This window comes from Schistocerca gregaria, chromosome 1, assembly GCF_023897955.1.
Source record: "Schistocerca gregaria isolate iqSchGreg1 chromosome 1, iqSchGreg1.2, whole genome shotgun sequence".
Classification (NCBI taxonomy): Eukaryota; Metazoa; Arthropoda; class Insecta; order Orthoptera; family Acrididae; genus Schistocerca; species Schistocerca gregaria.
Genome location: NC_064920.1, coordinates 187283853 through 187300716, shown reverse-complemented (window position 1 = coordinate 187300716; position 16864 = coordinate 187283853). Strand labels below are relative to the sequence as shown.

The window sequence follows — 16864 nt, the reverse complement described above, 5'->3', positions numbered from 1 at the left end:
AGGAGAGGCTTTAAAATTTTAATTTCAGATTTTTCATGCAACAACTGCTACTACAAATTTACAAAAAATTATCAAAATCTGAAGTATCAAGAGCCAGACCATTGGTGGATTTCATATAGAATGTCTGTTGTTGACACACATTTGTTCTGGTGAGGACCAGCTGCACAGAATTGCTTATCTTCAGGAGCTCCCATTGTTTCCTAGCACTGTGCTTGTCAGTTTCTGTTTTCCGTACATTTGTTTGAAGCGCTTAATTCCTTCCCAAACATTACAACAGCATACTGGACAATTAAGTGCAGTAGTTTGCCAGTTACTTTTCAATTTGACATCTTTGAATATTGTCCTCTAATAGCGCTTTGTGTTGTTCTTTTGTGGTCTTCCTAGTTTTCTTTGATCACCCTTTGGCTGGAAATACATAATTTGTTTTGGTAAAGGGGCATACGAAGAATGCGGCCCATCCAATTGAGTTCACACTTAATCATCAGGACTCAATGATAATAGAGTTTGTTTCTTCCAGAACACTAATGTTAGTGCACCGATCTTATCATTTCACCCTAAGGATCCTTATGAGGCAGCGATGATGGTACCTTTTTCAAAAAATGCCTTCTGTAAGTATTCAGTGCTTTGCATCCATATGTAGGACATGGTATACCAGCAGCTTAGTATACATAGAGCTTGATATTATGATTACCAAAGACACTTACCAAAAGACAACTGAAAGCAGTACTGACACATTGGAGGCAGCATTGGATTTCAGCATCAATATATGCATTTGCTGAAAGATATCTGCCATAGTATGGGAAGTATTCTATGTTCCGCAGAATTCTGCCTAATACTGCAATTTTTAGGCATGTGGTAATGCGTAGTTAGGTTCTCGCTGACATAGAATCTGCTTCTCCTGGATGTTAAGGTTTAGTCCAATAGTCGTATATGCGTCATCAAAACCGATAGTCGTATATGCGTCATCAAATGTATTTACAACTGCCAGTAGATCTTCTGAGTTGGCAAGAATGACATTAACATCAGCATACTGAAGTTCAATGATGGTTGTAATGGACACTTTCACAGCTGGGCACAAGATTGTTAATCCATTAATTAACAAAGTTAACTTCTCGAGTAATGGATTAACTTGTAAGCCAATTTAAAATATATATGTGCGGATGGATATGTGTGTGTGTGTGCGAGTGTACCCCTGTCCTTGTTTCCTCCTAAGGGAAGTCTTTCCGCTCCCGGGATTGGAATGACTACTTACCCTCTCCCTTAAAGCCCACATCCTTCCGTCTTTCCCTCTCCTTCCCTCTTTCCTGAAGAAGCAACCGTCGGTTGCGAAAGCTAGAAATTCTCTCTCTCTCTCTCTCTCTCTCTCTCTCTCTCTCTCTGTGTGTGTGTGTGTGTGTGTTTTATTTATTGTGCCTATCTACCGGCACTTTCCCGCTTGGTAAGTCTTGGAATCTTTGTTTTTAATATATTTTTCCCATGTGGACGTTTCTTTCTATTTTATATATATTAAAAACAAAGATTCCAAGACTTAAGAAGCGGGAAAGCGCCGGCAGACAGGCACAATGAACAAAACACACAAACACACACACAGAATTACTAGCTTTCGCAACCGATGGTTGCTTCTTCAGGAAAGCAGGAAGGATGTGGGTTTTAAGGGAGAGGGTAAGGAGTCATTCCAATCATATATTAATGGGCTCTTTAACTTCTATTAGCTTTCTTTGAGTCCATTAATTATTAATTAGGTACGCACTATTTATGGCAAAAATGATGCTATGCTGTCAGCGGGAATCATCTTTTATCAAGTTCAGGTCGTGTTTGTGGGCTACACCGGAAAGCGCACAACTGAGATAAGCAACTGAGTGCAAGTGAGAATAACTAGGTGTTATCTGGTTATTGTTGTTTGTTCACCGAGTTCCTGTTAAGTACTACTTTTTGTTGGCAGATTTACTGTGGAAACTAAATCATGGAATCAGATTCCAGCCTGCAACTGAAGAAAATCTATGGCTGCACCTAAGTGATTATGTTAATTTTGTATCCAAATCAAGAGAACAAATACTTTTCAATTGTAAACTGAGTTTGCCTAAAAATGAACACTTAGGGCTCACACTTTGAGCTTTAATAATTTGAAACAAAACGTAAGAAGAACACATGAATTACAGTACGTACAATTCAAAGAAACAGGGAAAGCAGGGTCCAGTTGAGGAAACCCAAAAAGAAAAATTGATCTTGGGCATTCAGATATCGACAGCAGAGCCAGTAGCAGTAAAAAGAATATGTAAAGCTCACTATTATGAATTAATGATTAACTTTACCTTCTGATAACTCTCCTGTACAGTAATGTTTTAACATTTATCGAAGTTAACTTTTTGAGTTAACATTGGCCAGCTATGGATACTTTAGTCTTGGCATGTAGTCTACTGAGATTGAACAAACCACCACCTGTGCTATATTCTATTTCTATGCCCTCTGGCAATTTCGCATCGACAAGATGAAGTGTAGTTCCCACAAATATCGAGAAGAAAGTGAGGGGTACCGCACGACCTCACTTCACTCCCACTGTGTTTTCGAAATTCTCTTCGGGGCATTTTCACAAGAACCATGCCATTCTTGTTATCATGCAGCAGTCTAACAAAAGTACTTTACAGAACAACGTATTTTAGCTAAGATATTCCACAAGGCATCTTTTTTGACTGAGTGGAAGGCCTTGGCAAGATCTATGAATCCACATACAGATGATGTTGTCATTATTTGCAAAGGTCCTGCATTTGTCTGGCACAGAAGATCATATCTGTTGTGGTCAAAATCTACCCTGTTTTTCAGGCAACTCGTCTTCAATCGAGATGTATCAGGTGGTTGGACAGAATCTGAGCAAGCATTTTTCCAGCAGCAGATAAAAGGGATATTCCACAGTAGTAACCACAGTTGGTTCAGTCACCTTTTTGGTAACAATCAGTGATTCTCTGATGTCGGGAGAAATGGTTTTAGTGCTTCACATTTTGACAATGAATATTAGTAAATGTTCAGTGAGGATTCGTCCACCTTCCTTGAAAAAATTCTGCAAGGATTCCATCTTATCCAATGGCTTTGTTGTTTTTCAGCTACTTAATAGCTTTTTAAACTTCTTGTGGAGAAAGAACTTCACCAAGATGAAGTTTTGAAGGTGTTTTTTTCTTCCTTTTTTTGAATTGTGGAAAGTGTTGTTTCATTGATCTCTGAGTCTTTATCAAGAGTTAATGGAAGTGGTCCTTACATCGTATTGTAATGGCATTGCTGGCCTTCAGTGGAGTGGAACCATTCCTAACACAGTTTCCACCATGCTGAAGAAAGTTAGACTGTTATTAGTTTCTGCTAGATGTTGCATTTCTTGAGATATCATAGTCCACCATTTGATTTTCAGAGCATGACTTTTCCTTTGAACTTCTGCCTTTGCTTCTTGATATTCTTTTTTTTTTTTTTTTTACAATTGACTTAGGATTGCTCTTCCAAGTGTGGTATACCTTTCTCTTTTTATTTAGTAGTGCCTGAATTTCTTGGTCATTTTCATAAAACCAGTTTTGGTGTTTGGTTTTGCAGTATCCAACTGATTCTTCATCAGCCAATGTCATTTCAACCTTCAGTGTCACCCAGTGTTCAGTGCTTTCAGGATATTTATCTGGCAGCCTTTCATCCAAGAGTTGCTGGAATTTTTCTTTACTGCTACTATCCTTCAGATGGTTTGTGCTGTATGTAAAAGACAAACAAGTGCAACTTGAATGATTGGGCAGGCACTGAAGGTGGAGATTATAATGCTGCAGCATGAGTATTTCACTTCATACCATTACAGGGACATGCTGAAGGATAAATTACTTGTGCCTGCAATCCAGGCTGGAAATAAAAAGTAATCTTAGATTTTTTCAGAATGAAAATTTACTTTCGTAGCTGTGATCTCTCATTAAAATAAGACCTTTTTGTAACAATTAGGGCACATGAGCTTTACAAATAACTACAGACCATTAAATAATATAGTTGATTTAGTCTACAGATGCAGTTTAGAGTAGCTGCATCTTTGTGCTACGGTATATTGAATCATTTCACAACTTTGAAGTTTCTTCCCTTAAACACGATGCATAGAAAGCAATAATTAAATGAATAATTCTTTATGCTGTCTAAATAAGTATTCAAATCAATGACTAGCCGCTTATTATTCATTGTGAGTATATGAATATCCAGCTGTTAATCCACTCAACAACTATTTTGTGCAGTTTTATTTTTCTCTTACAGAAAATCTCTGCCATCATCTGTAGCCTAGAGCAATGAAACATCTCAGAATAAGTCAAACTTTAATTTTTCTTGTACCGAAAAGAACATGGCAAAATTGCCAGGTATAACAACTATAATGATAGAAAAGAAAATATTTGTTTGTAGTCATTCTCTCCCAACTGTTGAATTCAGCAAACACTGATTTTCACACAGATTCCTGCTCAGAGTCAGCTTTGGAACAAAGGAGAAAATTCAGACTATATCCAGTGTCATTGATTACGTAATGTAGCATTAGCATGGTAAGCAAGATTTTCATTGTTTGTGTGTTGGGTCATGGCCACCTATATTATAGGTTCATCATGTTTGAAAGGTGGGGAAGTATGCGGAGTCATTCCCTTAATCATAATCACTATTAGACAATAGTGACTAGTAGCAACCTTCCTTCAGCTCATTGTGTTGTAGTACAACAGCTTTAATTTCGTTTCACAAATATTGTGTTTCAAATATTGTGTTCACAAGCTTGTGTCTGTGTATGTGCGGATGGATATGTGTGTGTATGTGTGTGCGAGTGTACACCTGTCCTTTTTTCCCCCTAAGGGAAGTCTTTCCGCTCCCGGGATTGGAATGACTCCTTACCCTCTCCCTTAAAACCCACATCCTTTCGTCTTTCCCTCTCCTTCCTGAAGAAGCAACCATCGGTTGCGAAAGATAGTAATTCTGTGTGTTTTGTTAATGTGCCTGTCTGCCGGCGCTTTCCCGCTTGGTAAGTCTTGGAATCTTTGTTTTTAATATATTTTTCCCATGTGGAAGTTTCTTTCTATTTTATTTACAAAAATGAGTTTTTATATACTCTGTAATTGCTCAATCACTTGCATTTATGAGACGGGATGGAAAACTGTATTTTCTGCTGTGTGTATAGAGGCTTCTGTTGCAACATCGCTATTACAGTATAGCCAGCCTAACTTGACAAAAAGTGAACTGTCAAGTGCAATGTTTCGCCGGCGTGAGTATAGAATAAGTGCCTATGAGTGAAATGATTAGAAAATATAGGAAATGTATCTATATGGAAGATGATTCTGCAAAATATAGATTCACATGTTGGATTGTGAATTCAATTAACAAAGGACCTCCCTGAACATGATTGTGAGAAATCATAACAACATTCAGCCATCAGGATATGATCGTTTCGATAAACTCATTGCAGAGTAGTTTGTTTGCACAAGAGTGTCGGGAATTCCACTTAATGGCAACATACTGAGAGAAAAAAGCTCTTTCGTTGCTGCACAAATGAGGATCCTCAACTTCACAATATCAAATGGCTGGATCAATCAATTTAAAACTTGTCATTACATTGTTTACAACCAACTGTGTAGTGAAAGTGTAAGTGTTAATAGTGGAACTGTGGATCAACGGGGAAAAAAAGCTGTAAAAATCTTAAAAATTATTATCCAAAAAATTTTTTAATGCTTATGAAAGTGGTTTTTTATAGCATTTTACCAAGTAAGACCCTATGTTTTAAGTGAGAAATACCATGGTAGGGAACTGAGTAAGCAGAGGATAAGTGTTAATCCAACAGCACTGCATGAGTGACAAGTTCTATCTTCACATCTATCATGCGTCCACTGAATGCTAAAATGGGGGCAAAAAATTGAAAAATAATGCTGCTACCTGACAGATGTTCATCACACACTGAAAATCTGCATCTCAAAAATATTAAGTTAGTGTTCCTACCTCCTAATCACATGAGTGAGCTTTAACCGTTAGATCTGGGTATCATCCATTCACTGAAATGGAAATATAGAAAAATGCTTGTCCAGAAGTCTGTATTTATACATGGTAGTGTCATGGATTTGAAATCTATGACTATGTCATTATGTAGCCAAAGCATGCATGGATGTAACTCTTAACTGTTTCATGAAAGCAGGATTTTTCACAGAAAACAAACAGGAACCACTAGAAGAAGTTCAGATTTTTCTGTTATAGGCATATTGTCTACATTTCAAGAGTATGTAGGTATTAATACTTCAGTCATTCCTTCAGAGGTGTCAACAATTGATAACATTATTACCAAACATATTGAAGAAGGGAAGAGAGGGAAATTGTGAAGAGGATGATGATGATGTTGACCAAGAACCAGTTGTTCCAAGCAGTAGAGAAGCTATGAAAGCTATTAACATTTTGAGGCAGTACACTGGTAATGCATCAGGCGATGATAATGCGTTGGATGCTTTGTATACCGTGGAGGGACAAGTGTAGATAACTACTGTGAGAAAGAAACAAAAACAATTCATTATTTCAGATTTTTTAATAGGTAAATTTTAAACTGTTTTAATTTCATATTTTGAAAAATATAAAGAGAATGACAGTGAGAATAGTTCATTCATTTTCACTTGTTGTTTTTCCTATCCTTTCCTGCATTTTGCACTTTGTTGCATTTTATTATTATTATTTTTTATTTTTTGTTGATCAGTCCAGTTAAAAGTGTAAAAAGAGGGTTTTACTGTATGTATGTATGTGTGACACCTTCTCCTAAAACACTAAACCAATTTCAACTAAATGAGGTACACACATCCCTTACTTTCAGGCAACAATTGCTGTCGCACTAGGAACCACCTACCTATCATACATAGTTCAGGAGATATGACATCATAAACAATGAGATGCAAGAAAAACCGTTGCATTGTGCACAATGTCTAAATTTACCACTTCTTTGCTACTGACTCTATTTGCAATATATTTGGCAGACGGTGTCCACATATTCCGCTGAATGTGCCTACAAAATTATATCATTGTATGACACAGGGATCAGGAGATATGATGTCATAAATACCGAGATGTGTGAAAAATGGTGCATCATGCATGAAGTTTTAATACATGTATTCTTTACTACTGAGACACTCCTACAGTTGAGTCAACTTAAAGAAATCTCTGAGACCTGACAGCACTTTTGACAGATTTCAGCTGTGAAACACAAATGGCTGAGGCCGAAAGCAACAATTGTCTATAAAGCTAAGAAGAAGTGTTGCCACTGAGATGTTTACAAAATCGCATTGTGGCTATGCAAACTAGCCGCACCCAGTGTACAGAAACTGTACACTTCTAACACAAAATTTGCAAAATGAACACCTGGGCAATGGTGGGTTTGCCTATTAATAACAGTATAACATCCCAACCAAGTAAATTAAATAATTGCTATAAATTTCAATACTAAATGTACCATTCACTATGTTGCCAGGCTCCTAGTTGTGCTTGTGAGCATCCATAGAAATTTATCAAGGTAGCATGCAAGACTTTAAAAGTGCAATTTTTTTTAATAAAAATGAGCTAGTCAGTCAGTTTTGAGACGTGTCATGCCATAACAAGTAAATTTCATAGGTTATACTAAATACTTAAAATGTATTGCATCCCATAGAATTTATGGTTATCCATGGCTATATGAAAATTTTACAATGAATGAAAACTCAGTACTCCAAATTCATCCCCCTGCCCCCTTGTGTACAACTACTGTTGCAGTTCTTTCTTGACTGGAAGCTACCTTGTGCCTAATTTTAAAAATCATAATTTCTGGGAACAAACTATATTTTTGACTGACCTTTTTTTCTAGTTATATGTAAAATTACTTTTAACAGTCCGTGATACATACATCTGAAACTGAGGCAAGTGGTGTGCAGGCAACAAAAGAGCGAGGTCCAAAAGCTTAGCAGCACTCAACTGCAGTTGGCGCCAATGTGGATGACCATGAGCGTGTAGGCCATTGTTACTGTTTACAACCCAAGATGAGTCAAGGGCAGACAGCAGACGGATGTGTGAGCTGCAATCAGAAGACAAATGCACTGTAACATAACCAGTAAGACCACTGGGAGGAAGTTATTAAGAAATCTAAATTGCAGTTCCTCTTTTAGTGGTATGTAGGTGAGAGTATGAGACTGAATCAGTAGTTAAAAAGTCACACGAGGGTTGTAAGGGCTTAAATATCACTTTATAATATTTGAAAATTTGTTTATGGACTTTTGACTCTCATGGGGAATGGAAAATATTTGGTGCAGATAAATAACAAGTACTTACAAGCCAACGGACTTCAATTGTTATAACAGACACAGAAGAAAATAAATAAATAAATAGAAACACAGATGAATCTCAAATTTTCAAAGTTCTTAAATAGTGGTTTGTCAGAAGACAGGAAGATAAGAAATATGAAGATAAGGTTACATGTGGTGGATGGAAAGATTATTCAGTTTTACATTCTAAGCAGAATTGCAAAAAGACAGTTTTAATTGTACCGTACATCAAATCAATATTATATCAACACAAAATAATACATTATGTAGTCACCAAGTATAATGGCAACACATGTTTATTATTTCATGTTCAAGTTTCAAATTCATTGTGAGGACTGATGTCCTAAATCACATGACAGAAATTGGAATATACAGTAATCCATCAGTTAAAAAAAATCATGCACACAATAGTATATCTTGAGAAAGAAAAAGAACTGCAAATAAATAAAAATTGTGTGTTCCCTAATATCAATAAGTACTACACTTGATGCTTCCTCCGACAACTATTTTTTTCTTCTCTTTTGAAATTATATTTAGAAGTATCTTACTGCCCTACAGGTAAGTACAGAGTACCACCAACCCCAAATACACACAATATTAGAGATAACGACAATCCATACATACCATGCAGCTGCATTGTAAGACATTAAGCACAAACATGCATAACCAAGATACAAATAAGCACCAAGCTATTAAAACTGAAGCTATTTACTGTTATGTTGGCTGATGTCTTTTCATGTATATAACTGTGTTCTTGTTTCTTTTTGGCACAACATTTGTCAATGAGAGCCTGACAATAATAAGGCACATCGCTGAAATATTGTGTCAAACAAACACTGGCTTCTTGCTGCATGCACAACGAGGCATCAGACAACAATGTGCTTTATTGCATACACATGCAAGACAAACTACTGTGTAATAACTGCTACATTTCTGTCAATAAAGGGGCTTAAAATATGAATATCAATACAATGATTTGAAATTTATTCACAAGTAATGGATACAAGCCAGGTATTATAAGGGAATATATCATCCTGAGACCAATTTATATTTTTGTAATCCAATTCAAGGAAACATTAAGAAACAAATGGAATTGTGAATGGAGGAAGAAGAGCGAGGGGGGGGGGGGGGGGGCTGGGATGGGGTGGGGGGTGGGGGAATCAGTGTTTACTGTCCCATTGACAATGAAGTCATTAGAGATGGTGCACAAGTTTGGATTAGGAAAGGATGGAGAAGGAAACTGGCACATCCAGAGGGCACTGCTGTATTGAAGAACACCCATATATGCCTTGAAACACCTAATGTTAGCTCGAACTGGAAGTGTGGACTCACATATTGTTATGTGCAAAGAGAAATACGACTGTTTCGTCTGCCAGTGACGAAAACATGCAATGGACTTCCTATTTCGCCAGTTTCTTGACTTACACAGAATATCTGTCTTCTGCCAACATTAAGGTCCTTAAATTACTACTGAACTTAAAAATAGAGAGACCCTATGTGAATGGCCAACACATGAGAAGTGCAGTATTAAGAACTGTGATGTCAGAGTGTGTATGTCGGATAGAGCGTGATTGGGTTATGAATATATGCTGCAAAAAATAGTACTAATTGCATAATGTGGGAGATGCATATATCATTATCAAATATACACCAAATATGGAACATTTTCGAAAAGTATGAGCTGTTTGCTTGTGCTTAAATGCTGGCAGCTCAGAAAAAAGTTGCACAAAAGCAGCACCATTAATTGATTGTTTACAGAGCCACAGGAGTCACTGTTGTAATTCTGCATTATTGATTGTGGCTGAAACCTGACAATGCTGGCATACAAAATTGTTGCTCTTGTCAACTGTGAAGTTAGTGCCATTATTCGACTTTTGTGTGACAAAGACTCTACTACTGCTGAAATTCTTTGGTAACTGAGCTTTTAGCTAATGTGTAGTGAGTGAAGGAAAGGTTAGATGAGCTCAGGCTTTAAAAGGATAACACAAATATGCATGATGAAGTAATCAGACCAATGAAATCATGTAATAAGACAACCAATGATCTGATCGACAATCAACGAATGGTGTCCTGGGTGAAGAATTTCCTTTATTGGATGCACTACTAATTTCATGATTTTCACTGAAAATCTTGGAAATGACAAATTTTGTGCAAACAGAATACTGATAATGCTTACTAATACAAAGGTTAAAAGCTATCAAGCAGATGAGCATTTTTGAAATGCTATCAAAAAGATGGAAATGATTGTTTTCTCGTAATGTTAAATGGATATCATACACCAACATGGAGTCAACAGTTAGTGGGTGGTGCCACTCTACCTCTTTCATACTGACAAAAATTCAAAATGGAAAAGACAGATTGCTACTTACCATAAAGGAAACATGTCACATGTCACGCTGTAGACAGGCATGATTAAAAGACCCTCACATATAGCTTTTGGTCACAGCCATTGTCAGTAAAGACAAAAAAAAAAACACACACACACAAAAGCAAGCACCCTAGTCCACACAACCACCAACTCCTGCATCTTGGGCTGCGATGCAACATCACGTGGCATGCAAGCAGTAATCTGAAGGGGGCAGAGAAGGGGGAAGGGATAGTAGCGTACAGGTGGGGACAGAGACAAACGCCGTCTGGTGGAGTGTGCATGGACCAGACTGCCAGCAGATGCAGCATCAGGATGTTGTGGGGCACCTCCCTGCCCCACAACCTCCAGACACTGCGCCTACTGACAGTCTAGTCCCTGTACACTCCACCGGACAGTGTTCATCAGCCTCCCCACCTGTGCACCACTAACCCTTTCCTTTCCCCTTCCACTCCCAGATTGCTCCTTGGTGGTCGTGTGCACGAGAGGGTGCTTGGGTGTTTTTTTTTTTCTTTGTGTGTGTGTGTGTGTGTGTGTGTGTGTGTGTTTGTGTGTGTGTGTTTGTGTGTGTGTGTGTGTCTGTTTCTCTCTTTACTGATGAAGACTGTGGCCAAAAGCTGTATGTGAATGTCTTTTAACGGCACCTGTCTGCAACTTTATGTGTCTTCTTTACGATAAGTAGCAATCTATCTTTTCCCACATTGCTGATATTCCTACCTGGAGTTTCCATTGTTTGAAAGATTCAATAAATCTCTTTACTCTAGTGAAAAATTTACTTCTACCTCCTTCTGCTCGATTTCATGGAATGTGGGTTGACAATTAGGAATTCCTACTGATAAAAAAAAATTCTAACACACTTCATTAGTCATTCCTCCTAAAAACCATCTGTTAGCTATACGCCAAGTAGCAGCATTCATTGCAAGCTACTGGACAAATAATAATGTACTATAAACAGGACTCTGTATTTACAGACACAAATAACTATTTTTGAATACCACTGCAATCAAGTCAACAGTAAGCTACCAATAGGAGACAGTGCAGCTTTTTTTAACATAACTGAGAAAACAGCCACTTTATTTATTTATTTCATTTTTTATCAAAGTAGTAGCTTTTTTTGCAATTTAGTAGCTGATATAAGCACACACAGTATCAAATTGTGTAGTGATAGTTTTGCTAAGACAGTGTACACATACTGTTTATCTACTGTATGCCTCTCAAATTGTGTAGTGATAGTTTTGCTAATACAGTGTACACATACGGTTTATCTACTGTATGCTTTTCTTTTGTTAATGTATACTACAAAGTCTTTCACATCCCTTCTTGATAGGATCTACAGAACACAATGAATGAATGATTGTATAAATTGTTTTTAAGTACAGGGAGAGCCGAGATGTAGGTTGTGAAACATTTATAAGTGTTTTCAAATTGTGCACATAGTACAAAAAGTAACTGAATTTTGAAAACTGTACTATGAGGAATAGTCATAAAATTTTAATTATCACCTTGAAAAAGAAACGTTAATGGAATGTGATTAATATTTTGTTTGATAATATTCTTCTCGGGTATGCAGCCGGATCATGACGTCTTCATGACACAATATTTCCGCGGTCCAACTGGCCGCCATCTTCAGGTGAGAGTGCTGGTGCACGATCTCGCCGGAACTGACTTCCCAGCGCAAGCGGCTGCCCCTATATAGGCCGCAGAAGACCCACAACGCGTGCGCGAGAAGGTGCCGTAACAGCCCTCTAGCGCAGTAGACATACCCCGCCGCCAGTGATGGAAAGAGGTGAAATCGAGATATTGCTGTCAAAAATTAAAAAATAATGAAAATAAATAAAAAAAATTTATTCCGACGATAGAACCACAGACTGTTGTTTTTTAATGTCAGATAACACTAGGTCCCAAGTCTTACTTAAAAGAAAACCCTTGTCTCTATTAATAAGATTGTCAGATAACCGAATCTCTATGGATTCTTTTAAAATACAGTCCCAATAGCGAGATGCAGGGGCAACCATTTGTGTCTTGTCATATAGTATTCTGTGTCCCTCGGTGAGACAGTGTTCCGCCACTGCAGACTTCTCAGGTTGAAGCAGTCTTGTGTGCCGCTGATGCTCAACACATCGCTACTGAATGGTCCGGATTGTCTGACCAATATAAGTCTTTCCACAGTGGCAAGGGATCTTGTAAACACCGGGCTTCCTCAAACCCCAGTCATCCTTAACAGAGCCAAGGAGCGCTCTAATCTTGGCTGGTGGACGAAGACTGCTTCAACCTGAGAAGTCTGCAGTGGCGGAACACTATCTCACCGAGGGACACAGAATACTATATGACAAGACACAAATGGTTGCCCCTGCATCTCGCTATTGGGACTGTATTTTAAAAGAATCCATAGAGATTCGGTTATCTGACAATCTTATTAATAGAGACAAGGGTTTTCTTTTAAGTAAGACTTGGGACCCAGTGTTATCTGACATTAAAAAACAACGGTCTGTGGTTCTATTGTCGGAATAAATTTTTTTTATTTATTTTCATTATTTTTTAATTTTTGACAGCGATATCTCGATTTCGCCTCTTTCCATCACTGGCGGCGGGGTATGTCTACTGCACTAGAGGGCGGTTACGGCACCTTCTCGCGCACGCGTTGTGGGTCTTCTGCGGCCTATATAGGGGCCGCCGCTTGCGCTGGGAAGTGAGTTCCGGCGAGATTGTGCACCAGCACTCTCACCTGAAGATGGCGGCCAGTTGGACCGCGGAAATATTGTGTCATGAAGACGTCATGATCCGGCTGCATATCCGAGAAGAATATTATCAATTACGCCAGGAAAGCCTTCGTAGTCACAATATTTTGTTTGTTTGCATCTTATAATGTTTTCAGTAACAGCAATTCATTTTTGGAAAAATACTGCTGTGTTATAATCACACCTATGATTATCAACCGAATTTTAAATTTGAATCACACATGGACTGAACACATAGATTTAATAGCATTGTATTTATGTCCTTTTTGACTTACCATTTTTTTCTCATAAGACTTTAATTGCTTTCTTTTCTTTTCTCAGTACAAATAATAATAATAATAATAATAATAAAAAAATCATTACAAACAGACATCAACAATGGGATAGTGGCTCAGTTAAATGCATATTGCTTGTTTCTCTAGCTGCATTAAGTGTGAGAACCATTTTGGACTTGTGCTTATACAGTCTTCTTTATGAAGTAAAAATAAAATCTTTCACACTCAATTATTTGTAAACTGCATTCCAAATATACAAAGTATGTACAAGATGCTCTGCTCCTGCAAGCTCTCACGTTTTCTTTCATCTGGAAGCATTTTCAACATGATAACAACTTTATTTTTCTATTTGTATGTAGCGTATCATCCGCAGCTCGTGTTCTCATGGTAGTGTTCTCGCTTCCTGAGCACAGGGTCACAGGTTTGATTCCCGGTGGGATCAGGGATTTTCACCTGCCTCGAGATGTCTGGTTGGTGTTGTGTCGTCTTCATTCTCATCATTCATCCCCATTATGGTCGGAGGAAGGCAATGGCAAACCACCTCCATTAGGATCTTGCCTAGTACGGCAGTGCATCTCCTGCATTGTTCCCCTACACTCTGTCAAGAAGCCTGGGACTTCATTTCCATTCCATGTATCATACATGTAGACATAAGTTTTTTATATTCTGAAACATGTGCAAAATTAGAAATTTAAAAGTATGGATCTCTGGTTTAAAAGCTCATAAAGTAGGCCTGTCTGGAATTCTTTCTTCTGTACTCATGTCACACAATCCATAATTATGAAATGGAAAGATTGCACACACTATAAGGAGATATGCTCAGTTGCCACCAGGCGCAACTTGGGATGGATGTATGGATGGACAGATAGAGGGACACACACACACACACACACACACACACACACACACACAAAGCAAGGCAGATCATGCAGGAGATGGTGGCAGGACAAGACGGCGAGGTGCAGTGTGGGGGGAATGGGGGGGGGGGGGGGGGAGTGGGAAAGGAGAGGATCGGAGGAGGAGGAGAAAAGACCGATGTGTGCATTGGTCAAGAGAGTTGCACAATTAGGGTGAAGGGACATGGATTGACAGGAGATGATAGCACAAAGGAGGCAGCAACTGTTGGGTGGAGGGTGTGGGGACAGTAGGTTGCCACAAGTTGACACAGAAATGATTTTGGGAGTGGCGAATGTGTTGTAGGGATAAATCCCATCTACACAGTTCAGAAAAGCTGGTATTGATGGGAAAGATACAGAGGCCTGGGTTGTAAAGCAGCCATTGAAATCAAGCATTTTATGTTCAGCTGCATGTTGTGTACAGGTCGGTTCACTTTGCTCTTGGCCACTGTTTGGCAGTGGCCACTCATCCTGGTGGACACCAGACTGGTAGTCTTACCAGTATAAAAAGCTGTGTAATTATTGTGGCAGAGATGGTATGTGACATGGCTACTTCTACAGGTGGCCCAGCCTCAAATGGGATAGGATAAGTGTGTAACAGAACTGGAATAGGTAATACTGGGTCTTCCACAGGGATGTCATTCCTGTGGTAAGTGGTTGTCATTGGGAGTGGCATAGGAATGGACTAGGATGTTGTGAAGGTTGGGTGCACAATGGACACCACTTTAGGAGGGGAGGGAAGGATTTTTCATAGGATGCCCCTCATTTCAGGGCACTATGATAAAAATCAAAGCCCTAACGAAGGATGTGGTGCAGTCATTCCAGTATCGGGTGGTACTGTGTAACAAAGGGGTGTTCCTTTGTAGCTGGTTCATACTTTTTCTTTGAAGGGGAAGTAGTTGTGTGTTAGGATAAATTTTCTAATGTGTACAAGTGCTATTCAAAAAGTATCCAACATTATTTTTTATTGTTGAAACCAAGAATGGTATCAATTTCCATGTTCATAGGCATACAAGGTCAGTTCAAAAAATTGCAGAACATTCATAATTTCGAGCCATAGGTGTGTTGGAGCAAAATGCGACTGGCAGCCTTGCACACCCCTGTGCTTAATGTGTAACTGCTGAAAGTTTTATTGTTGTATGCTTTGTTGTATGCCTGTTAGTTATTGTTCAGTTGCTGTATTGAGTAGAACATAACAAAGTTTGTGAACTTTGAGATGGCAATGCATTAAATTTTGTGTGAAACCCAAGAAAAACTTTACACAGACACATCAAATGATGTTGGAAGCTTACAGCTGTGAGTGATTAAGCCATACTCATTGGGTTCACACAGTTTAAAAATGACCATACAGAAGTTAAAGATGACTCTTATTCAGGATGCCATTAGACATCAACCGACGATGCTCATGTCGTGAACATCAATGAAACTGTGTGTGACAATTGAAGACGACTGTTCGAGAGATTTCAGAATAATGTAACATTTCAGTTGGATCATATCATGAAATCCTGACACAGCATCTTGGACTGTATCGTGTTGCTGACAATTTGGTTCCCACAGCTCATGAGACAAGAGCAGAAAGATCTTCATCTCGCAATCTGTGAAGAGCTTCTGGATCACACAATTCAGAACTAGATGTTTCTTAAGAGAATCATAGCTGATGATGACATGTGAGTCTACAGCTATGATATTGAGACACTGAAGGGATGAGAATTTGCAACGACAGATAAAAGAAAATTTCCAGACAGTGCTTTGCACAATCCCTAAAAGGCATACTAGGACTGCTTCTGGAAGTGGAAACAGCATTGGGAGTGGTTTATCAATTGTGAAGATTTATTTCGAAGGAGGCCATCCACAATAAGTAAAAGATAGCCTAGATAAATTTTGTGGACAAGATTTTGGAATTTTTTGAATGGATCACATATATAATGTAGATGCCCAATTTTTGCATGACTTTGGAAACAGCCAGTTGCTGGCTATCCACTGATGAGTGGACACATACATGTAAGTTGTCAGATTTTGTGTTGTGGGCGACTCTCAAGTTGGAATAATCCATAAAATTTGACAAGTGTTTGGGGGTTAAGCAAGTGGTCCCATACAAATATAGGAGAGGTAGAACCTCTTCAAAGAGAGCCGCTCATCAGCAACAAGTGAAGCACATTCAGGCAGGCCCTCAAAATTCACAAACGAGATTTTTATTGATCACTTAAGGACCCTGCTGATGAAGGACAGACAAATTCTAATCACAGAACTTGTAGATGAGGTTAAAATTAGTGCTGAATCCATTAATTCCATT

At 38.5% G+C, this 16864-nt stretch overlaps 1 protein-coding gene across 2 annotated transcripts in view; it reads right to left on the bottom strand.

The window, feature by feature from the left end:
* The window catches only part of LOC126336429 (protein dopey-1 homolog), a 341808-nt gene that overhangs the window by 19637 nt on the left and 305307 nt on the right, over positions 1 to 16864 (bottom strand). For both annotated transcript variants that reach the window (XM_050000134.1, XM_050000125.1), the window contains exon 30: positions 7883 to 8050. In XM_050000134.1, the coding sequence (XP_049856091.1) occupies positions 7883 to 8050 (168 nt within the window). The remainder of the gene's footprint in view (positions 1 to 7882; positions 8051 to 16864) is intronic.